Source organism: Pygocentrus nattereri, chromosome 28 (assembly GCF_015220715.1).
Source record: "Pygocentrus nattereri isolate fPygNat1 chromosome 28, fPygNat1.pri, whole genome shotgun sequence".
Classification (NCBI taxonomy): Eukaryota; Metazoa; Chordata; class Actinopteri; order Characiformes; family Serrasalmidae; genus Pygocentrus; species Pygocentrus nattereri.
The window spans coordinates 17,957,558-17,983,168 of NC_051238.1; the positions used below are offsets into that span (position 1 = coordinate 17,957,558).

Sequence of the window (25,611 nt, forward strand, 5' to 3'; positions counted from 1 at the left end):
TTTGTTATAATTAATATTATTATGATCTTTTTTTGTTTGTTCTCTTTTTTCCATCCTGGTTTTGTTACGATTTTAATTAATGTAAATTGGAAATAAAGGAAAAAACAAGGAATGTGAAGTCAGATTTTAATTGAGTTTTCATTCAATTAAGAAATTCACATTTAAGCAAACTAGAATGTCTGTGTGTGTTGGGTACCCCCATGAAAGTCTTTGAAAGGTGGTTGTGTGCATGAGTGTGAATGTGTAGTTATATACAATCATATAACAATAAAATCAACATTCAGATCACGTGTCAGGCTCCAGTCTTGTGGGCCAAAACACTGCAGACTTTAGCAAGCTGCCTGATTCAACTCATTAACTGATTAGCATGGCCTTCATGAACTGAATTCAGAGTGTTAGATGAGGGTAAACACTAATATCCGCAGTACCAGTTTAACACGCCTGACTTCGATCAATATATTTTTCCATATGTTAAATTTTAGTTGGCTAAAACTCATTTTATCAGGCTATAGTTTAATTTTCCCCTCAGTGTTTCCAGAAATATGTTTTTAAAAGACATTTCCAAATTTGATACAACACATTGTAGAAGAAGCTAACTCACTGACTGTGATGTCATGTAACGTGTAAAGGTCATGCAAGCATTTACTTGCTTCCTTTAGCAATTGCTTCCTCCAGCAATTGCAAGTCTAAGCCTGTTGTTCTATATTCAGTGGTAAGTACTACAGACTAACCTGTGCTAGGATGACCCACATGCACAGCCATTTTCACTCAACTTTTTTTGGAGTTCTTATTTAGCAGGAAATGCTGTGTTTGCCTCTCTGTGGCCTTTCAAAGATCCTGATTTAGAGCTCTATTGAACTGAACGCAATTAAAAGCAAGGCCAAATTCCTATTTAACATACAAGAAACTACATATGTTCTTCTCCAACCTACGCACCTGCCTTGCAAACTGAACCCAATCATATTTCCACCCACAGCTTTATCCACACATACAGTACCATGCAAATGTCTTATGCAGACAAGGAATTTGTTTTAGGCTATTTATCTTGACAGTAAGCCTAAATACATTTAAACAACAAGATTTGTGTTTAAGACAGTCATTAATGTCTTGGTTAGTAGAATATAGTTAAAAGGACACATGTTTAGTTCCTGACTACACACTGCACTAAGCTAACACACTGGCAGACAAGTACTGTTTATTTTTATTTATTAACAATCTTGCACATATTTTAAATATTTTAATAAATACAAATTTACTACCCAGATAAATTGCTTCACACATCATCTTCTCGGATGGCTTTTGCAAAAAATTGTGTAAGCTTTTAGAAATATTCAGTATACAAACACTGCTAAAATATACACTGAAATGATGCTAACAGACACAGTGCTGCTTGAAAGTTTGTGAGCCCTTTATCATTTTGTGAATTTCTACAGTGCTGTGAAAAAGTATGTGACCCTCACCAGATTTCTTCTATTCTTGTTCACTTGTCTCATTTAAATGTTTCAGGTCATTCACTTAATTTTGTTACAAGATAAAGACAGCAAAATGCAGCTTTTAAATGATTATTCTATTTATTAAAGATTTGTTCATAACCAATTTTTACCCATGTGAAAAAGTGTGTCAACAACTGCAATCAAATGTTTTGTGATAATCTGTGATGAGTCTCTTACATCAATGTGGAGGAATTCTGGGCCACTCTTCTCTGCAGAATTGCTTTTGGCTATATTAGAGGGTTTTCAAGCAAGAACTGCCTCTTGCCACAGCAACCTAATGGGATTCATGTGAGGACATTGACTCTGACACTCCAAAAACTTAATTTTGTTTCTTTTGAGCCATTTAGAGGTAGACTTTAGGTCCAGAACTCATGGTCATTGTCCTTTAAGATTTTCTGATAGAGAGCAGAGAGCATGGCTCCATCAGACATGACAAGTCACCCACAATCCACTCATCCAACAGAAATGGCTCCAGAACTAAAGCATAGAACATTCTGAGAGATGGAAAAGAACCCCAGGGTAACATCTAAAGATCTGCAGGTCTGTCTTACAATGTTGATGAGTCCACAATCAGACAATCAGAGAAATCCTGAACAGGAATAGTATGTATGGAATGATAGCATGGATGGCCACTACTGTCCAGGAACAACATTTCTACCTGATTAGTTTCCTAAAGACCACTTGGCAGGCCAGAAGACTACTGAAATAATGTCATGTGGACAGATAAAGCAAAAATTGACCCTAAGGACTTAAATGAGAGATGTTACATTTCAACAGAAGGTGGGTCCTGCAGAAAGACAATGACCCTAGAAGCACCAGTTAGTCTCCAAAGAAAAGTTCAAATAAAAAAACTGTTGCATTTTGGGTATAGCTGAGCCAAAGTCCAGACCTCAGTCTGATAGAAATGTTGAGGCAGAACCTAAAGTGTGGCGTTCATACAAGAAAGCCCACGGAGACAGCAAAGTTGAAACAGTTCCGTAAGGAGGAATGGGCCAAGATTCCTCCAAGTCAGTGTGCAGTGATGGTCAACAGACATAGGAACTGTTTGGCTGAAGTCACTGCTGCTCAAGTTGGTCACACCAGTTACTGAGAGCAGAGGTTCACATATTTTTGCTAACAAAGACAGTTAATGTTGGACCACATTGTTTAATAAATGAATTAAATGAATTATATATTTTTGTGTTATACGTTTAATCGTGTCCTCTTTATTTACTGTTATGAGTTAAATGAAGAGCACATTTTAGGTCATTTCTGTAGAAATTCACAAAATGACAAAGTCATCACAAACTTTCAAGCAGCACTTTAGCTCTCCCCCTTACATGAAAGGCTGCTTAGTCAGTGAAACCCCAGAGGCAGTGCATTCTGAAGGATGCCTAAGGATAAGGTCATATCAGTTTGAAAGAGACAGTCTTTCAATGCCCTGCTCTAATGGCTAACTCTTCTCACTGACAAATAGTTAGATAGCCCCAGTGAGGCTACGTTAAATATCAAAAACATGGCTAAGCTGCCCACGCAGAACTCTGGAATGGGAAGTAATTTCCTGTGTCACTGTGGTCCACTTTTGACATTTGTGTGTTTTTATATCTAAAAACAGCCGTAATTCATTTTTCCAACCTCTCTTTATGCCTCAGAAATAACCAAGCTGTTTTTATTATTGTGCTTTTAAGACTGTTGTATGTAAATGACCTCCGTTCTGATTGGCTGCGATGTACTGCACCTCATTCAAAAACCAGTCTGCACTGAAAGACTCCTTATATCTTCAGCGTGAATTAGTCGGCCCAACTAGCTTTATACTGAATATTCAGATATGCAACTGAGACGGTTTTAACGACCTTAAAACAATGAATTAAAACCTGTTTAAGCAGCTTTAATTACATATTTGAAATGTAAGAACTGGGGAGTTATCACTGAAACATTTTCTATATAACGTTACTACATCAAAAGCTTTTATTTCAGACACTGACAGTGACGACAGTGACGCGATAAAAACAAACAAACGTTGAACGTATTTAGATATATACATATAGCTACGTTTCCAGGAAGCCTTTACAATATATAATAGCGCATAACTGATAAATGTGAAACATTTGAAGATTTGTACTGAACACCTGCGCATGTAGCCGGTGGACAGGCCTGCTGGAAAATTCAAGGGCTCAGTCCCCAATGCCTCCAGGATAGACATATAGTGCACTATTTTTGTGCACATAACTCTTTCTTTCGCTATGAAGTACACTATGTAGGGCACAGGGAGCAGTTTGAGGCCAGTCAGCGTTGCCACGGTGACACTCCACGCTTCCTAAACGTGAGCGTGCCCTTGCCTCGTGACTTCGCTTTAACCAATCGGAGGCGGCTTGGCCCTTAGTCGGACAGCGTCAGAGGGAGAGAGGCGCTGAGCTGCTGAAGCGAGTCAGACAGAGACGAGCACTACGGAAGGATAGGGGTGCAGAAACAGCTTTGTGAGTGGTGTTCCCCGAAATACTGTGGGAAGAGATGGTTTTGTCTTCAGGATTGACATAACAGTTAAAGGTAATGTATCCCTCGCACTTATTTTTGACAAAAGATATGGCGTTCGTTTAAAAAACCGCTGTGCTATAGTTAGGTTACATAACTCGCGCGTCGGTGACCCAATTTCGCCACTGTTTTTATCTTAAAGTTTGATAGAAACGCTGTCCGCAACGTCTAAACATACCTGCTGGGCATTGTAGTGACCGTCTCGATATTTTGTGGAGGTAACGGGGCTACGGACGACTTTAAAACATCAGTGTTTACCCAGGTAGTCTCGTCAGTTTCACCCAGTTAGGACTGACCTAATTTCCACTCCAAGATGCTCTGTGCTATAGAGACATGTGGCTGGCCGCTCTGAGAAAGGACTTAGCATCATTTTACGAGTTTAAACTATCTTTAGGAGCGAAAATGATAAACAGTAGTGAAACATACATTGCCTCTTATTACTATTACTTGCTGAGAAGTTTAAGCGTGGTGTAAAGATAGAGACAACATTAAACACAATTGTATGTGTTCTGTGATTAGGACTCTTAACTGTATTATATGGAAACTGTAATACATGTATATCTAGTCAGCTATTAGTTGATTCCTTATCCCTTGAACTGCCCAACAATCTAAACAGCAGTGTTTCAGTGTAACATAGTATTAGAGTTTGAATGGATTATTAACTAGATTCTCTTGAATGGAGCTGATTTCTCATTTTTACCAAATAATCATACAAACTGTTAACATTGTGGAATCTCCGTTTTGAGTGACTTCCAATGTGGACATCACTGTTGTGTCAGCCCTGTGAGTCAGATGTACAATGTGCCAATAATTGTATGCCATAGAATAAGAAAGGCCACAGATAACGCAGATGGACAGCATCAATGCCAGGGAAGCTGGAGGAGTCTCTACTCACCACGGAAATCACAAAAAAAGGAAAAAAGACTTGAGCAGAACTGATTGTTAATGATGTCTTAAAGGTCATTGTAATACATTGTATTAAACTGTAATTTTTACGCTTTTACTATTGTTTTTAGTGTTATTCTTATATTTTCTATTTTTTTTACATATTCTCTTCTAAGATTATATTAAGATTATATTTGGTGAATTGGAGAAACAGCAAAGTAAGAATTTCATTGTACAGTGTACCTGCTCGTTCTGCTGTGCATATGACAATAAAACTCTTGAAAACAGTTTTATGCAAAAATTTGTCCCTGATCACAGGCATATTTTAATACACAATTACTGTGATGTGCAAATTTGGCACATTTTATATTTTATGGTTTATTATTTTCCAGTATGTTAAACTTTTGTAACTTTTATAATGTTTAAGTTTAATCCTTATAGAGAGTGTATTAACTTTTTTTTGCATAGAAAATCAAAACATATAATTTGGCCAGGGATGTTCATACTTTTGCACACAACTGCATGTTCTTCTTCGCACAAACTTATATTTACTTACGCAAGTTGTAGATGTGTGTCATTTTTGTCTGTTGGGTATACTGTTGGCATCATTCCTGTAATAGGCAATGGTGACTTATCCCAGAAGACTGATATTGTGTCTGGATGCCAGACATTTTTAAATGCATGATCAATGTGATATGATCTAGTGATTTTTCATGAGCATGGGTCAATTCACTTTTCACTGATAGGTTTTTGAAAATTGTATAATTAAACCTCTTCTCGTTTGTGTCGGCAGGTCCAGATTTATTTAATAGTAACTTAGTCATTTTACATCATTTGCCATGTAGTTACTGAATAATACGCCTTAGGATGTGGACATGCAAAGAAGCTTAAGAGGTTAAACCTGATGCTTCATTGCAGCCTCTACAGTCTGTGTGATTGTTTCAGCTGATGAATTTATGTCCTGATTCTGTATCGTGAAAAGGTGACACACTGAAAATGGCCCCAAATTCCATCCACTGGTTTCGGAAGGGCCTGCGTCTTCATGACAACCCTGCGCTTCAGGAGGCAGTGCGGGGTGCAGGCACCATCCGCTGTGTGTACTTTTTGGACCCCTGGTTTGCCGGGTCCTCCAACCTTGGGGTCAACAGGTGGAGGTAAGTGTGTCTCTGATATTTCACATCCCGCTGCCAGTTCAGAAGTGAATGTGAGGTGTGGTATAAAGTTCCTGTTGTGTTCTATGATTAAAACACTAAACACGTTCTGTACCAAAGTAGTTGCCTCTAAAATTAGCTCAGTTATATTTGCCATCTCCTATTGCTGTCATCTCTGTAAAACCCACTCAGAGTTTATGGAGCACTGCAGAGTTGTTTTAGACACAGAGAGAGAGAGAGAGATGTTGCAGAAAAGACAAGAGAGATTTTCATTCAAGTGTAGCGTTTCTAATAAAAGTGCTTCAAGCAGACAGGGTCATTCGAGAAGACAGGGAAACTAATATCATTACTGGTTCATTCAGAGATTCCTAAAATGATCTTTGAATGATGAAAGATTTCTGTGCCAAACTGAGTGGAAGTTGTATAGAATTTCTTTTAGATTATGGTCCAATGGTGAAATGAAAAGAACCTCACATGCTGCTTATGTGACATAGCATGTGTTACATTATGCTTACATGAATAAAGGAGTCACAGACTGATATTTCAATCATGGACATTTCAATCTCCTGTCGTAAAAGGCGTTAACTTTCATTAACTGGGTAGACGTACTTGAATATATTCTGATTTGTTGGTGATGATTGTCAGTAAATGACCACATTGTTGCATAAACCCGAAATTAGAGTTGACCTTTGGTCCAGTACACACCTTAATTAAATGACGTATTCTTTAGGCAGTACTTTTTATAGTCTTTTATTGCATCTAAGTTTTGTGAAGTTTACACCTACTCGTGTTTCACACATGGCTGACTTGTTTTCATAGATATAAAACCAACTCTCCAAATCCATTAAAAATCACACGACAAAATCGAAACATGTTTTGAACACTAAGATAGCTCTTCCATATATTAGACCATATCTGCACACCTTCTTTTGTTAACGCACATGACTGACATGAACAGAATTATGTACTAGCCTAAAGCAGGGGTCACCAGTCTTATCAGTAAATTGCTGGTTTTCACACCTCACATTACTAATCGATTATTTGAAGACTGAGATCATCAGATTAAACAAGTAGAAACAGTCGTGTTTCTGCTTCATGAAAATAAAGACATGCAGCACAGGTTTTAGCCTTTCTCCTCCATTTATAGTATTTTGCCAGGATGTTTCCCATAATGTGTTTCAAAATCTGTCATCACACAATAGACAGATGATTCTGTTTCAGTATCATTATTTAATCACCAAACAGCATTATTTTATTATCAGTTACACATAAAAAGAAAGACACAGGTTTGAGATTACAGATTAGTTTCTTTGACTCACTAATTGACAGCCACCACCTAGTTTCACTTAAGTGATTTCTGACTTTCAGCACAGCAGGTTGGCTTTAAGCTAAAAACAGATGATGCCACAGAACTGCTGTAATCACACAGATTAATAGATAAATGCCCATACACTGCTATTTTTAAGCACATATCCACCCACAAAGAAGTCTCTCCAAATGAAGATCACTGTAGTGCCTGAATGGTCACTGATTATTTTGAAATGTAGGCCAAGTAACAGAGTAGCAGATGCTGTTGTGGAAAAGCTGGGAATCAGTCAGTCCAAACTTGAGGCGGTCTGTCACCAACCATGCTCATCTCTAATCATCTTCTGAATGGGCTATTTTGGTCTGCTTCAAAAGTCAGTTCACCAGATTTAAAACTAATGCACTTGTGACTAGGTCTGTCACATCAGCTGCAGGTGTGCAGATGGCCATCCTGGTCTTATTTAAGCACAGCACACACCTGTTGAATGAAGAGAGGATTTACCAGTCTTGGGTATGTTCAGTCTTACCCACGACTACAAGTTAACCTGTGCCTTACCTGCAAATAAAGACATGCACCCTAAACTAGAATAAGCTGCATTTGTCAGCTGTTCTTCTAATGCAAAGGTGTCTTATCTGCAGAAGGGCCTGTGTGGGCTTTCATTCCAAGCAAGCAGATTGTACTTGTTTAATCAGTTGGGTTTAAGTCTTCTAACCGTTGTTCTTGTGAGCCCATGCATTGTTGAAATGCAAATCTGCAGACACACTGGCTCTTTGCGGATATGATTGGACACGTCTCTTAGAATATTAATAATTTAGTTTTTAAATGCATTCACAACTGATATATAAAACAACTTTAACAAAGCAGGGGGTTCTCTATGTTGTAGATGTCAAATGAAATCTTCATAACTTTTTTTTGTTTTGAATTGGACCAAGAGAAAGAGTAAAAAATTAAATGGAATGTAATTTAACATTGATGTATACTAAGATTTTTTTCTCCTTCTCATCTTGTATCTCTTTACTGATTTTTTTTTTTTCCTTCTTTATTTAACACCGTGTCAAAATTTTATATAGGCCAATAGAAGTGGTCCAAAATGACCAATTAGGTATTTCTCATGTAAAGTTTTTGGAGATATGAGATGTGAGGTGACCCCTTATTATTAATGCTTAGTAATTAGGTCATCAACAATTAAATGTCATTAATAAGAAGTTAGAATACATAAATAATAAAAGCACCAGTGACCTGTTGCTTGCCAAATAGTCTACATTAATTTTTACTGTTAAACCTGAGATCCTGCTGGTTAATAATCTTAATTTGTCTTCTACATCAGTCTGCATTAATGATTTTAAGGTGTTTATGAACTAATTAAGTTACATTAATAAACCTTTTTTTTTTTTTACCAATCATAAGCCCTGTTTAAGGGTAGTGTTTCTTTGAAGTGGTATAATTTCCAGTGGAGTGGAGAACTTTGATTACTTTTCCATCTCTTTCAGAGATGAGCTTTTATGACGCCAACTATGTATGAGAGTAAATCAGAATGCAATGAAAAGTGATATCTATACACCTCAAGTCCTGTACATAAATATAGAATTCCTACGTGTGAGTGTCCTTAATGGAGTGCATGAATAGGAAAGGCACCTGTTTTAAACAAAGTCACTGATAAATCTGTCAAATTACTGTTGGTGAAACTAAAAGGGGGATGTTTTGATCTGATTGGTTGACTTTATGTGAATTATTTTTGTTGTTTTCAATGCTCTTTGACCCATTTTAGTCTCTATTTAAAAAACTTTAAGTAACAACAAGCAGTAGGTGGCAGCAAGAAAGCAATAATGTAAATACTGCCCTACATGTCCTACTCTGTATGGCTGTCCATTGGAGGGTGAAAGCGTGACTGTGTGATGCCTCGGTGTGTCAGTTGCAGAAACATATTGTGGCCAACCAGAAGAGATTTGCTTTGTGGTGTCTAAACAGTATGAGCGCATCCATTTTTGTCCCTTTTCTACTTTAATGTCTATTAATGTTGCTTCAAGTAAAGACAAAATCCCTTCACTTTTACCGTTTAGTGTCAGACTGTTGCATGTCCCAGAGGAGCCAGTGCCGGAAATGGCAATTATTCTTTTCTCCTAGAAGGTGTATGCAGTGTTGTTATAGTTGAAAGCAGGTCACTAGGCTAATTTTATGCCCTCCAGTGGCTGCACGCCTGCGCGCTGATATGTAGGCCAGGACAGTTACATAAGGGATGATGTATGACTGAGCAAAGGGCTAGAAAAATGGGTTTTTCAATAGTCTCTTCAGAGGTCACAGTCTATAGGTCAGTGGGAAATATGTTGCTGAGAACAATGCTAATAACTAAAAGTAAAACAAAAAGTGTTGATAGCCTGTAGAGCAGCTTGGTTTGTCTGACGTTCAGTCGTCATTGGATTCTTGAGATCATAGTGGTCTGGACTTGGCTAGCAGGACACATACATCCCTATCTGTTCATTCCTTTATTTACTACACATAAAACTGCCACCGTAACCCATATATTAACTTCAGCTAGTATGTAATCAATTACATAAAACTACAGATGGTGATCCATCATGAAATGAAAAATCAGCAACCAGTGTATCTAGTCACAGCATTTTTACCTGTATTACCTTACGTATTGAGAGGTGGCATTACACAGATATGGCATGCCAGTGAACACAAACAGTTGGTCGCTTGTATGAAGATAATACAAGTACAAGGCCTGCTAATGACCTTTTACAAGCTACGTGTGTGTTAGTGATGATAGGGGAGTTGTATGTGGAAGTATGCCGGCTGGGTGGCTAGTCGTGTATTTGGAGCATGGGCAGCTTTACTGTCTGGTCTCTAATCAGGGCTTTGCTAACAGACCGTCTGACTTTGGGCTCAGTCTGACCACTTGAGCCAGAACATAGACACAGGTACAAGGTTAACCAGGCCAGGGGGGCATGTCCTGACCTCGAACAAATGAATTAGAGCACTAATGACTCTGTGATCTGCACGTGCAGCAACTGTATAGCATAAGCTTATTTTTTTATTAACTATATTATCATACACTGTAGTCCATATGCAGCTTGACAGTTTTGTTTTACGTTTATATATGTAATAGATAAAATATCAAATTATTCACTATTTAAAAGTTCATCCTAATTTTTTCAAGGAAATCTGCAGGGAATTTTATTTGCACTTCCAAAGTTCAGTCAGTTGGTTGCATTTTTTTCTTTTGCATTGCTTTTTTGCATTTTGCATTGCTTCTCATGGACCAAATAATCTCAAACACATTCAGTGATGTTGAGGTCTGCACTCTGTTGGTCAGTCATTGTTCTGAGAACACCAGAAGCTTTTGCATAGTACTATCTATCTATCTATCTATCTATCTATCTATCTATCTATCTATCTATCTATCTATCTATCTATATGTGTGTATATTTTATATATATAAAATATATAAGCACTGTCACTGTCCTTTTGGTTTCATACATTTGGTTGATTCTGACCAGTTAAGGTACCTCTGTATATGTCAGGATACAATCTATCAGAATCTATCTGTGCTATGCCTCAGTTAACATGCTATCATTCACATAAGCCAGTGATGCAGTGTTGTTTGCCTAAGAAACAGCTGATTAGCCTGTTGCTGTGTTTATTGGTCATTTATAACATGAAAACAGTATATAAAAAGGACTGTAGGATTTTCTATATGGTTGAACTGAATGTGTCGCTAAATTGACATTCTGTATTGTAACCTCATAGTTAAGTCCTCACGGTGCTTGTGTGTAGTGCCAAAACAAGAAACTTACATCAGTGCTACTTAGGGCCTGTACTTTATGCTCTTTCACTTGTTCTTTTTTGAAGCAAGCTAGAAACACCTGTCTTATCTTGTTTGCCACCTGTAACCCACAACCTAATTGGTCTTCTTATGTTTTACCATCTTAATTAAACAAAGAGGTTAAAAGTTAATTTTGGCTTGTTCAGACACTTAAGATTTACTTGACAGGTGGAAACCCAGGACTCCTTCTGAACTGTACATTTGTCAGCTGCTGAGTCAAGCTGTGCACAAGCAGGTGTCTGAACTAAAAATAGCATTAAACACCTCCACATGCAAGTGGACAGAGCGAAGAAATCAGTGAATGGAAACTTGTAGCAGATGTGAAGTTAGATTCCAGCTTGCCAGGAAAGGGTAGGCTGTTTATAGATAATCTCCAGGGTTAAATCCAGAGACAAGATGGAGCTGCACGTGCAGCCACTGAGGTTTTTAACAGCCCTGTACGGTCTGCATTCCACACTTTTACAATGCGTTCTGATTCTTTTGACTTGCAGTACAACTGTTGGACACTAGTGGGTAGTGTGGTAATGTTGTGAATGTATGCCTACTCAGCCGTTAACTGTCCTCGTAAAGGCTGTAGATTAAGAGTGAGCAAGGGCATAAATGTACATCATAATTAAAATTCAAAATATATACTGTCTATGAAGTTTGGGACATTTATATATTTTTTATGAATGAATACCCTCATTTTGCTATCTAATGACATTATGTGGTGTCTGCAATTGGGTATTTTTGTTTTTCAGCTTTTGTTTTACACTAATATATTTTTTCTTTTTGTTAATAGTTATAATGGTATAAATGCTGTTATTGAAATGAATGACCTAGTATGGCAGTATGTTGTGACCAGTGTGTCATTACACAGAAGATATGGGACAACACATCAATCAAAATTTTTCCTGTTTTTCAGTTATTGTATCACAGATATAATAAATTAGTACCAATTAATGATTCACAGGTCACAGACATAATGAATTATTCAAGATTTTAATATTGTATTCCAGTAATATATTTGGAGGCAATTCTGAAATACACTATTGATGGATTGTGTGGTTTTTGAACGACAAGGATTTGTATCGTGTTTGTTTTTGCAGATTTCTCCTTCAGTGCCTAGATGATCTCGACTCCAATCTCCGGAAACTCAATTCCCGCCTTTTTGTCATTCGAGGTCAACCAGCCAATGTTTTCCCACGTCTCTTCAAGGTGAAATTCATTGAATTTAAGTGACCACTTCTAAAAACTACACTCTGATTTTCATACTTCTTTGAGTCAGAAACCTTAACAGAGTCTTCTTTGATTAACTGCGTATCTCCTCTTTGTTTTTCATTCCTCAGGAGTGGGAAATATCCAGGTTGACTTTTGAGTATGACTCAGAACCATTCGGAAAGGAGCGGGATGCTGCCATTAAGAAGCTTGCGATGGAGGCTGGGGTGGAAGTCATCATCAAGATCTCACATACACTGTACAATCTGGACAAGTAGGAGCTTCTTTTATTCTTGAAGCACTTCTATATGTCTTACATTACTGTTATGTTATTGATGTTGCTTAAATGACATAGCTGTATATAAAAAAGGTATGAGCAGTTATAAATAATATACACAATGACTGTTTTTACCTAAAGTTAGCTTGTCTATTAGACATTTTGTAGTATTTAGTAGAGTATGTAGGGGGAAATCTGAGAAGTCCTCTTTCTGGTCTACAAAAATGGTTTCCTGTTGCTCATTTTTCCTCTGTATTAACTTGTAGAATCATTGAGTTGAATGGTGGTCAGCCGCCCCTCACCTACAAGCGTTTCCAGACGCTAATCAGCCGCATGGATCCTCCAGAGATGCCGGTGGAGACCTTGTCCAGTGCTTTCATGGGCTGTTGCATCACGCCTGTATCTGAAGACCATAGTGAAAAATATGGCGTGCCTTCTTTGGAAGAGCTGGGTGAGATACTACTATTAATACTATTTCACTTGCTCTAGTTATGCTTCCTTTCTAAAAGATTAACATCTAAACTATAATTCTTTTAGTTATTTATAAGACATTAGATGGTAAAGAGGAGACCCTAACAACAGTTTGATGTCATGAAGTGGAACTTTAGTTGGCCCCTTTTGTTTACTAAAGTGAAATTGATCCCACTTCTTAGAATAGCATATTTTAACATGATGTCTTATTACCACATATAAAGTGTCATACTTAAGTGTGTCTGAATAACTTGTTTAAAATTGGGTGTAGGGTTTGACACAGAAGGACTGCCCTCTGCTGTCTGGCCAGGTGGGGAGACTGAAGCGTTAACAAGGATTGAGAGACATCTGGAGAGAAAGGTATAGGATGTCAATGTATGACATTGACATGGTAAACTGTTTGATATTTTACCATTGTTGGTCCTCACACAAAGCCTTTGGCATAAGCTGCCAGCTGGAATGTAGAGAAAATGTACATGCCACAGGTAATGAGCTGAGAACACAAAGAACATCTGTTGGACATCTACTGCCTGTACAGTTTGGCTTCCACATTTCAGAACAGATGGTTTTCAAAACTATTGCTTCATTAAGTGTTTGTGAATTTTTCTGCTTTTTTTCACCACGGTCTGGCAGGCTTGGGTAGCAAACTTTGAGAGACCAAGGATGAATGCCAACTCCCTCTTGGCCAGCCCCACAGGCCTGAGCCCATACCTTCGCTTCGGCTGCCTCTCCTGTCGCCTCTTTTACTTCAAACTTACAGACCTCTACAGAAAGGTACTCCATAACTACTTAGCTGCTTTTCAGCATACACAAGATACACAAGCCCAAGGGACATATTTTGTAGTAGACACTTGCAGTACCATTATAATTACCTGGCGATTGTTGAAAATAGATGTGTAGAATAGTCTTGGAGCATCTCAAATATTTAGCCCTTTTCATCCTGTCCACTTTTTTCATATTAGCTCCATCGAAGCTCCACAGGTTCATCTGGTTGACTCTTCAGCCAAAATTCTTTTTGTAGGCTGTAGACAGTAAATCTATGAGAGTATTACTTTGCATTTAGGGAATTTGAACCAGCACTTTGTCTGGGTGAAACCTATGTTAGCATTATAATCCCATACTCACTTTCCCAGGTGAAAAAGACCAGCACCCCTCCCCTCTCCCTCTATGGACAGCTACTGTGGCGAGAATTTTTCTACACCGCCGCCACCACCAACCCACGCTTCGACAAGATGGAGGGCAACCCCATTTGTGTGCGTATCCCCTGGGATAAAAACCCAGAGGCATTGGCCAAGTGGGCTGAGGCTAAGACTGGTTTCCCCTGGATTGATGCCATCATGACCCAGCTGAGGCAGGAGGGCTGGATCCACCACCTGGCCCGGCATGCTGTGGCCTGCTTCCTCACCCGAGGAGACCTATGGATCAGCTGGGAGGAGGGCATGAAGGTGCTTTGTTTATATGTGGGGCAATTTTTTTTTCAAACATTTCAAAAACCCAAAAAGTGTTTTACTATTGTAAAGTAAAATGCTAGACCTATCAAACTTGGTATAGATATTATATTCAGATAACATGAGTGCATTTTATTCATAGCACTTATTTAATCCTCCTGACCCTCATCCCTCCATCATCCCACAGAAATCCAGTGATTTTATCACTCTTTGACTCTTCAGGTTACAGGATACAGCCACCAAATCTGACCCAAAGTGTATGTCTGTTTTTCATATTGAGTTTGGCTATCTAATCTTGACATAATTTCTTGAATCCCTGCATATACTACTTACCAGAAAAACTATAGTTTTCCATACGAGACATCTCCAGTTGTCTTACTTTCCAAGCTGTTGTAGTGGACTTTGAGAAGCTTCTTTTTAGAGGCCACCTTAGAGATTAGTACAGGGTGATTGGTTAATAAAATTGGGTTGACCCTGGGGACCTTTTCACTTAAAACAGAAAGACTGGTGTCCTCAAACTTATGTTACCCTAGTTTTGACTGTATAGACTGACTGTATGTCTGATCATTCTGAAATAGTTGTGCCGTGTTGTCATTGTAAATAGTTTCTGAAGTGTTTGGTGGTCACTGGGAGACATGGATGTGAAGCCCTGTATGTGACTGGCTAGTCTGTAATAGTAGTTGTGATTGACAGGTGTTTGAGGAGCTCTTATTGGACGCTGACTGGAGTGTGAATGCAGGCAGCTGGATGTGGCTCTCCTGTAGCTCCTTCTTTCAGCAGTTCTTCCACTGCTATTGTCCGGTGGGCTTTGGTCGGCGCACTGACCCTAACGGCGATTTTATTAGGTTGGTAATTTTACCAAATGCATACACTGCTAGGTATTCAATAGTGCACCGACAGCTGAGCTGTTCCTGCAAGCCCACAATACAGATAAGTGATCAGCCCTCATTCAAAGTGTGGTAAATAGATAGAGGCACAAAATATTCTACTTTATTTTCAATAGTATGGGTAAGTCACATTTCAAAAATCAATCAGGTATAGATAAACCTATAGAAAGACTCAGACACACATTTGTTATAAGTAATAAGTAACAAACTTTTAATGTTCCTAACACACTTTTTAATGTTCCTAACTCTGTTGTCCTGTCTTGCTTAACTGTGTAATACAATCAGAGACCATCTTGCTACAGTAATACAGTAACTGCATTATGTGTCATTAGCGTAATAGCAGAAAGCCTGTTTGTGCTGTGTTTCTGTGTTGTCTTTTCGGGGATTGGGTGAAAAGTTCAGCTTTCCCTTTCCCCTTTGGAAATTGTGGTTGATTGCTTTTAAGACAAAAGCCATTCTTAGCCAAAGCCTTTGGAAGCCTGTTAGCTGTGATTCTGGTTGAAGCTTGATGCTTTTTCTCTGGGCAATACAGTAGCCTGTTCTTTAGCTCGGTAGCATCTCGTTTCATCAAAAGGGATTTTAACCGCTTGGTAAGGAAATATGAAGCCTGGCCTGTATTTAATGCATAGAGAGCCACAATGCATTTCCCAGAGGGCATGATGGGAGGTGGGGTCCAAAGCCAGGGATAACAGTACTTCTATCTAGCTTTGGACAACTCCTCCTTATCAGACTCTTTTTGAAATGTTTAGTGGTGCTCTTGGTGTTAAATGCAGCCCTGCCTGTGCAAGAGAGCAACAACTATGTACTGTTTTTTTTTTGTTGTTGGGTTTTTTTTTTTGTCTTTTTTTTTTTACTTGGCCTCAATTACTATAGATCTAAGTGAACTTGCTGAGAGTTCCATTTGTGCTCGTGTGCTACTGAGAGGTCCATAGATACCTCAGTCTGTTTGAACAGCAACCTTCAACAACTGCTTAATGTGCTCGATTGCATGTAGTGGCCTTCCCAAAGACACCCAATGCCCATGCTAACTTTCCTCGGTTCTGCTTTTCATCGCTTGTCCAGGCAGGATGTGAATGTTCCTGGCGAAAGGGTTGTGGTCCCTTTTGGCAAAACGAGGGGGCCACCCAGCAGCGGAGGACAGTATACTGTGTTGCTTGTTTGACAGCTAGCAGGTTTCTCTGCCTTGGCTTGGGATCACTGTCGTCTCAAAAGCGATCAGTAGCAGTGCGAGGGGCAGGGAATGAACCTGAACCTCTTACTCAACCCTGACATTCGAATGGTTAGGCGGGATAGGGGTGGGAGGGAGGTGTTTGGCTGGATCTGGCTGGGTGGGAGGGGTTGGTCACTGCCTCTGCTTTCTAATGCGTGTTATAGTAGGAATCTCCGTAGTGTCTCAGCACAGGCAGGATCTGTTGGTTTAAACCGCCTGTCTGCAAACGTTGTGGTGCCATCGACCACCCTCTGTCCTGGCTCTGGTAAGGTGGAACATGTAGGTAGGTGGCCTTTCACTGTCCCTGGGACCCAGAAGAACAACATTCACTTTGACTTCCAGTAGGCCTTTAATGCAATTCCTTGCACTCTTGGACATTTTTTATGTCTTCTTATGGTGTTGTAGTGACACTTGCTTAAGAATTGTAAAATGGCAAGTATCATCTGTGAGTCACGACAAAGTCTGCCTTAAGCATCATTGATTGTTGCCACAGCTGTTGCAAAGCCGCATTCTGACTTTTGAGTATTATAAGCATGCATTTATTTGTATTTCTCTATGAGACAGTTGTGTTTTTCACTCTAGTCCATTTTCTGTGGCAGTTCATACAAGCTCCTTTGTTGCAACAAATGCACTGCTATTTGAATCATATTTTAAAGCTTTTTGCCAATGGAAACCCTTGCACCCTTTTAATATTGGCTACTTCTGCTAACTTTGTGTTTTATGCAATGGGAACCTGACCACCACTACACATAGCTGCTCCTGTATCTATGATGAGACTCTGCGGTTTAATGTCTCCTTGTCCTTCCAGACGCTATTTACCTGTTCTCCGAGGTTTTCCGGCCAAGTACATATATGATCCGTGGAATGCCCCAGATTCAGTGCAGGCTGCAGCAAAGTGTATCATCGGAGTCCACTACCCCAAGCCCATGGTCAACCATGCGGAGGCCAGCCGCCTTAACATTGAGAGGATGAAGCAGATCTACCAGCAACTTTCCCGATACAGAGGACTAGGTCAGGTTTTAGCTATAAGCTCTGGCCTGGAGCTTCATCACTGCTAGCTAGCTTCACAAAAATAATATTTGGTCTAAGCAAATACATTTAAATTATGTTTTAACCCTTTCTTTAACCCTTTCAGCATTTGTTATTCTTTGCCTCTAAATTCTAGCTGGGATATTGTGCCACGCAAATTCAGCCAGTTCTTTGGGCTTCTTTCACAAATTTTACATTATGCATTTATCAGTGTATACATCAATCTACCACATCAAGATGGAAATATATCAGTCTATATTGCACTGAATTCTTGCATTTCTGCAAATGTCTTTGTTTTAAGAAAAAAGTTTTGGCTTATCAACACTGTCACTGGATATTTCCTTCTCGCTTCATACATAAAAAATTGTCCATCCAATTGCTAATCAAAACTGGACTGTTGTCAAGAGACTTAAGTAGGACTGTTAGCCTGTGACCCAGGAATCTTTGTGAGTGAGATACAGTATGAACATTAAGACTGTTTGTCAGTTTGTCATGTTAATTAACCATGAAATGTTGTCTGTCACTGCAATAATGGTTCCTCTGAGATGCCTCTCATTTTTTGGTTTAACAGGACTTCTGGCCTCAGTGCCATCTACACATAATGGGAATGGGAATGGTATGGCCTACTCTCCAGGAGAACAGCACTCTGGGACCAACACACCAGGTAACACTTGTTTTCATACTTTGAAATTACACTATATTGCCAAACGTTTGTGGGCATTTCACCATCACACCTACATGAGTTTTTTGGGCTTCCCATTCCAAAACCATGAACATTAACATGGAGTTGGCCCCTCTTTGCAGCTATATCAGCCTCCACTCCTCTGGGAAGGCTTTCCATAACATTTTGGAAAGTGTCTGTGGGAATTTGTGCCCATTCAATCAAAAGAACATTTGTGAGGTGAGGCACTAATGTTGGATGAAAAGGCCTGGCTCACACTTTCCTGTTCATCCCCTGTTACACCACATCAGCTGACTCTTGGCATTGCACATAGTGATCTTTGGCTTGTGTGTAGCTGGTTGGCCATGGAAACCCAGTTCATGAAGCCCCAGATACACAGTGCTTGTGCTGATGCTGCTTCGAGAGATAGTTTGGAAATCTATAGTGAGTGATGCCCTGCCCTGAACGAACTTGTGGCAACAGTGGTATACTATGATGATCACGTTTAAAATCACTGAGCTATTCAGTATGATACATTCTACTGCCAGTCTTTATCTGTTGAGATTGCATAGCTGTGTGCTTGATTTTATACACCTATTAGCATTTAGTGTGGCTGAAACACTTGAACCTAAAAATGAAGAGGTGTGTCCACATACATTTGGCAATAAAGTTTACCTCTGTGAAATGTGCTGAGAAGTTATATTAGCTAGTTAGCAGCTGTTGTACAGCTTGAACCATGAGGCGTCATGGACAGACATGGACACACAGACTGACTCAGTACTTCACAGTTTAATATACTGTATGTAAATAGTTATATGCAGTAAGTAGATGGAGGAAACTAAAGCAACGGGACCATTGAGAATATCACATAGATTTAAAATGTGCTATTATACTTTTAAAAAATCCTGTACTGTTACAACAGCACTTGTGTCAAGCAGTTCTGTTGCCAGTGGTAACAGGAGTGGAAGTATTCTGCTGAACTTCGACAGTGAGGAGAATCAGGGACCAAGTGGGATTCAGCAGCAACAGCAGCAGCAGCTAGGTGAGACTGAAGACTCTGATTTGTATTTCAGTATGCCTTATTCTGTTGGTAATGATCTGTGGTGTGAATATTAACATCCTTTGTTTTTTTTGTAAGATATCACTAATAATGGCACAATTTTGTTTCCTGATCATTCATTAGGCTACCACCAAATGCCAGACTCTAGCCAGGTCATTGGAAGCAGCAGTCAGCTTTACCACTCCAAAATCTCTCATGAGATATCAGGTCCTCACCATCCAGGTAAGGGGCAAGGAAAGTTGGAATGTTTTAGTGTGAACTGATATAGCAGGAAAAGGGTCATAAAAGTCATGAGTATCAAAATTTCCAAAAAGGATCACTGCAGAGTAAATGGGAGGGCGCTGGAATCTGGAGTCTATGAGTTCATATAAATGTGAATATGAATACTGAACACAGAATGCTCTGTTCAGACTTTTGACCAATGGCCTTCTTCTTAATGCTGTTGCAGGATGTCTGCTTCACACAGGAGGAAGTGTCACAGGTAAGAGGGAAAGAGAATCGGAACGCAATGCTGAAGGAGATGATGACACCCTTTCCACCTCTCACAAGCTACAGCGACAAATTGCCGAAATCACTTCTGTCCATGCAGTCAACAGGAATCAGTCTAGTATGGTAAATGGAAATCTCTCATCAACTAATTTCATAGCCATGTTGAGCTGTTTTAAATGGCCTGTGTATACTTGTGTGTTTTTATGTACCAAAAACATAAATTCATTTATTTTAATAATTTTCTTTATTTATTAGAATTAAAGAGGCTGTTTTTGTTACTGTGGCTTTAAAACTGATACATGTGACTGATATATATACATGTGTATGTGTGTGTATGTATGTATGTATGTATGTATGTATATATATATATATATATATATATATATATATATATATACATACACATATACATATACATATATATGTAAATGGGTTGTTTTCCATGACATCACAGAATTAGTAAGTTCAACATAAGCTGTGTTTGCAGCTTAGTTAATATATCTGGACTGTATGGACTGTGGTGTGAACAACATGTTAGAAATTATAAAGTATTTTACTTTATGTAATATTTAAATATTATTTTCTCTTTGTTTTTCCTCAGAAGAGCTAGAGGGACATATCATCAACTGAAGTGAGCAAACACAGCACTGAACAACTGAACACAGCACATTGTGAAGTGTATCTCTTAAAACCAGCTTTGTAGAAATGGAGGTTAAGATTGGTCTGTTTTTTAATTTTTGTTTCTTTTTTCTTTTTTTTTGAGGGTATAGGGTGTTAGGGTGAATTACCTTGGGTCATGTATTGGTCAGAAAAGGGGTAAGAGGATGAACACCATTTAAAGACAAAATCAAGAAAAACAAATCCATTCCCACTCTCAAATTTCTTTTGAAATATTAAAATGTTTCATTTTTGTTACTTACCTGTACATAAATGTCACATCCTTTTACACGAAACTGATACCTTATCATGAAACATTTTACATCAAGCATTATGTAGAGATTTTTAAAGTAGGCAGTCTTTCAGGAGTATTTTTATGCAGCCGGTTAGGAGATCTTTACTACCAGCACCTGCCTGTTGTTGGATGCGTATTATAGCTGCACTGGAATATACTATTACTTTTTTCATCACTAGTTCCTTTCTCAAATTCTCAAAAAATGGTACATTACTATTTTTTTGTAATCAAAAGATTTATAGTTAGATTTTATATATGATTATTTTGTTAGTCCCTGTTGAATGTATCAGTGTTTCAACTGTGCATAAATATGAACTGCAAACAGAACATAGTAAAATGGAAAAAAGATTCCTGGACACTGTAGCATGGTAGATGATGACAATTGATTTGTAAATATTTGCTGTACAATTTTAATGATTCAGATTTGTTCTGGGTATTTAGGTACCCCTCTACTGATCTGGCCATTTCTGTTTTGTGTACAAAGAACTATGTAACATAAGCAGATGATTCTAGGATATTTTATAGTGCAGTGGTGTTCAGAGAATCAAAAGGCATCCATGTTGTAAAGGTCCTCTGACTAATTTGGATTGACTCTAGTGTATTTTTGTATTTTCCGCGGTCAAACGGGGCCGGACCTCAGCCAGCAGATGCCTAATGTCAGGGCCTCAAGCACAAAGAAGCACTGCAAAGACTGAGGTGTGAATCTAGAAAGCTAAACTGTATACCAGCTATTGATCACTACAGATTTATAGTGAATGAGTCTTACGGTTTATTGTAAATTGACTTTATATTGTAAACCGCCTCCTTAAATTGTTAATTGACTCTTTGTGGACTTGAGGTCACACCTTAGTCTTGCATTTAATGTAAACTTTAAGATTGTGCAGGAAGACCCTGTTTTCTAATTTCTTTTAGCTTCAGTCAGTTATTATTTTTTTTGTACACCAAGAAGGTTTATCACTGTAAATGAGCTAATTTTATTTTCATTTTTATCGTAAACATGACTCCGTTGTGCATTTTATTACATAGCTTTGAACTGATTAAATAAATGAGAAACATCTCCCCGTCAGTCTTAAATGTACTTTGTACATTGTGAAGGTAATCTGAACTACATATATTTGGTGATTAAAAATGAAACATAACAGACAACTAACACATTCCAAAGGAGAAAATAACATTCTTTTCTCTTGCAGATAGTTGGTTTCTTCAGAGGTACTACAGTTTTTTTTACCCAGATCTAAAATTGGTTTAATCTTTTAACAAGATTTCTTGTGTATTTTTTTTCCTCTATACCCTCATCTGTGATGGAATTGCATTTGATTTTTTTTCCTTTTTTACACATCAGATTTCTCAATGCCTCATATTAGGCATCAGTACATTTGTAAGGGAAGTGATGTGCAGCAGGAAGAGGTGTCATGGTGTTATGTAGATAATGAGGGTGATGGCTTTCCTCAGGGACACAGATAACTGTAAAGAACAAGAAGTCCTTTTACTCTCCGTCTCACATTCTAGCCGGTCCGTGGCACCTGCTTTTTTTTTCTTCTCTGCTTTGCGCTTACCACTAAAACCATTTTTGTGGTTTGATACAGAAAAAGACCAGGAGAATTGTGTTACAGCCATATCCAAAGGTTTTTATTTTAGTTTTTTTTTTACTTTTTTACTTTTTCTTTCCGCACAGACCAAAATCAGTAACTGAAGGAATCACAAGTATGCCTTTGTGCAAAAACACAGAACAAAGACAACAGAACAAAAGCCAGCTTTTTTGAATAAAAGAGTACTCACAAGCACAAAAGCAGTTAATTGACCATACTCCTCTTTGAAAATAAGCAGGTAAAGTGCTTAATTGGACATAGTTCTTTTTCCTGAAAGCAGACTGATCGGTGTAATTGCATCCCTCATAAAAGTATCTAGATGCTACAAAAAAATTTTGCTGGTCAAATTAGCAAACTTCAGTGCAAACTAGGCATTATATCCGCTAAAACGTTTACAGTGTCACCACTCCAGGTGTCCAACAAAGCTTTTTCTGTACAGCTATAATGTGTAGATATAGGCCATAATCTTTCTGCCTAGGTGTGCACTGATGACCATTTAAGATGTAATTGACTCTTAAACTGTGCTGAACTTGTGTTTGTGCTGTTCCTGGACCTGCTATTGGCATAGTTGCAACTGTACAGCAAATGGTGTAGACAAACAGGCTGACCAGGTGAAGAGTTGACTTCATTTCTGAATGTTGAGAGTGCTTTTGACTGTAAATTCTCTGTGCTGTTGTAGATACTTGTATTTGTCACAGTGGATTAAGTGAATCATCTCTTTTTCCCATTTGGATTTATTTTGTTCTTTTTATTTACTTCCTGTGAAATACTTGTTTGATTTATGTCTACACTTTCTCTCTATCCTCGAGTCTGTAAACAGTCGTACTTGTGCAAAAATCAGGCTGATGACAGAAGTAAATTGTTGAAACTGGCTTCTTTGACTTGAGTTTTGCTCTTGTGTCTTGACTTCCATAGCTTATTTCTCAGTATACTATAAAATGCATTACAGCACATACGTGTTGATGCAATATTTTACAGTATACAGTATCTGAACATTTTGAATATACATTGTTTTTCTATTCATATACATTCTTTTAATGTAATTGTGTTAGGTTGATCAAAAATTTAAATGGAACTGAACTAGTAAAAATAAGGTCCTACATAAAACTAGTATATTATTGTTATGTCGTTTTCTGTAGCATTGTAACCCTCAGCATCTTTGGTTTGACAGAATTTATCAATGTTCTCGCACTACAATTCCCCACATGCATTGCGCTATCCCCGCACTAGCATGGCCACTGAGGCCTAATAAATACGTCCGTACTGCAAGTAATAGTTAATGACATCAGTTAGTCAAAGACAATTCTGGAAAGGTTTGCTGGTTTTCATGTCTTTACTTAACCTAAAGGACGGGTGTGACAGCATTTGTCCTTCCTTACAGGTTGTCCAAATAGTTAAACCTCTGCCCAAGTCGTGGTCCACTTCATTCCCATTCTTAAAAAAATAAAACCAGCATGTGGAGACAAACTGCGGACACAAATGCCATTGCACAGCCTAAGGGCACTTGGTGTGAACTTTTGATGAACTGATGAATCCTTGCTTTAAAAAAGTAAAGAGTGCTGCATAGAGTAACTGTTGCCACAAGGGGGCATTGTTGATATATTTTAAAAAAGAAACCTCATTCCTTTAAGTCTGTTAGTATCACGAAATCACAGGCAGTGCTTGTTATTCATTTATTTATTGATGACAAATTAAATTTCATGTTATACTTTAAAAATAATGTTTAAAAAAAACTTTGCAAAAGATTCAAGACAGTGAATTATATTAGGGGGGAAATTGCATATTTGCACCTGCCACCCTGAGGGAGAAGCAGCTTGGAAAATGAATGAATGAATGCATATTTGCCCCCTTATAAACAGCAATATTGAGAAGTTCATTATGATTATCCTATAATGCAGAGCAATGCTGAAAAAGCTGCCAAGGGCTTTGTGTAGCAATGAGACAAAGCAAAGGAAAACCAAGAAGAAAACAGAAACTTGGCAGGTGCAAAGCAAATATATGTGTAAATGTGGAGGCATCTGTAAGCAGTTTCTGCAGTAACTTGACGTTGAATTATACCAAGATTTTCAAAAGCCTACTAATTTTGTTTTTGTGTTCTGTATCAGTGAGGTGCATGGTGTTCTGTTCTTCGACCTGGTCTATTAGGGGAACTGAGTCCACATCAACAGATCCGCTCTGTTCTCTCTTACTGGCTTGGCACACATATTGAGAAAGGGTGGACTGAGATGTTTTTAGACCCTTGAGAAGGAGAGAAATGGGGCCTCCCGTCCCCTTTCCCTGACCTTGCGTCACCTACCCTTGTTTCAGTCGCCATGGGACTTGAATACAAAAGTTTGTCCACAAATGCAATGGAAAATGTTTTTTTCTCCTTGCACTGGCATCACCACTTGTTGAATCAGAATGAAACTCACTTGAGTTTCCTGTCTTCTGAATACCCGGTGGTCTAGGACTGTGGTTGTGTGGGTTTTCCTGCCTTGGGACCCTGATTTGTATGTTAGGGGCCAAAGCTGGTTGCCTCAGTAACTGTGTTGAATCACTCTCACCCCCACTACCCTCAATCCCCAACCTCCACTCTCAGAAGCCTACGAAACAAAACAAACATTGTCCCCTTAACAAGGCGAGGAGAGACAGTCCTCTGTGTGCGAGTGAGAGACATTCAGGTCATATTAGTCCTCGCTCATTGAGCCTAGCCTGAAGATGAGACGGTGCACACATTCTCTCACACACTCAACACATCCTCCTCTCAGTGCTCTGAGACTTTTAAGCCTGAGAGTGGGCCTAGCAAGATGTCATCTTACCCAGGCAATACGGTATAAAGTATTTGCATATTTTTTTTTTTTCATTTAAAGCAGCTCGAACAGCTTATACAGCTAAGGTTATGCCTTAATAATACAGAACTGTGCAAAAGTGAGACCAGCTTTTTTTAATTCTATGAAGTATATTCTTCATTTTCAGGAGGTATTTCTGATGAGAGTAAATGTATGACAAGCGACTTACACAACGAAGGGCACAGTCATAGCCTATTGTCTTTATCATCTCGACATCTCGCGCTCTATATTTATACAATTACAGACTGTAGTCCATCTGTTTCTCTGCATACTTTAGCCCCCTTTTACCCACTTCAATAGTCAAGACTCCAACAGGGCCACCATAGAGCAGGTATTATTTG

General features: G+C 38.6%; 1 protein-coding gene across 2 annotated transcripts; it reads left to right on the forward strand.

Moving 5' to 3' along the window:
* The first annotated feature begins 3,869 nt into the window (after nt 1–3,869).
* Nucleotides 3,870–23,315, forward strand: cry3a (cryptochrome circadian regulator 3a). Of its 2 annotated transcripts, none has more exons than XM_017721298.2 (15): nt 3,870–4,019; nt 5,872–6,043; nt 12,261–12,369; nt 12,501–12,643; nt 12,913–13,097; nt 13,389–13,477; nt 13,751–13,891; nt 14,251–14,562; nt 15,259–15,410; nt 17,471–17,673; nt 18,263–18,355; nt 19,275–19,394; nt 19,536–19,634; nt 19,861–20,024; nt 20,503–23,315. In XM_017721298.2, exons 2-15 carry the CDS (start codon nt 5,886–5,888, stop codon nt 20,509–20,511), a joined length of 1,977 nt encoding a protein of 658 aa, XP_017576787.1. In that variant the 5' UTR covers nt 3,870–4,019; nt 5,872–5,885; the 3' UTR covers nt 20,512–23,315. The 2 variants fall into 2 exon arrangements, with proteins under 2 accessions (XP_017576787.1, XP_017576768.1); XM_017721279.2 differs by having other exon boundaries at nt 20,506–23,315.
* Nucleotides 23,316–25,611: the final 2,296 nt, after the last annotated feature.

Coding starts and splice junctions, on each gene's coding strand:
- cry3a (XM_017721298.2), top strand. CDS start 5,886: ATGGCCCCAAATTCCATCCACTGGTTTCGGAAGGGCCTGCGTCTTCAT. Junction 17,674..18,262: donor TTCCCGATACAGAGGACTAG/GTCAGGTTTTAG, acceptor TTGGTTTAACAG/GACTTCTGGCCTCAGTGCCA. Junction 18,356..19,274: donor CTCTGGGACCAACACACCAG/GTAACACTTGTT, acceptor CTGTTACAACAG/CACTTGTGTCAAGCAGTTCT.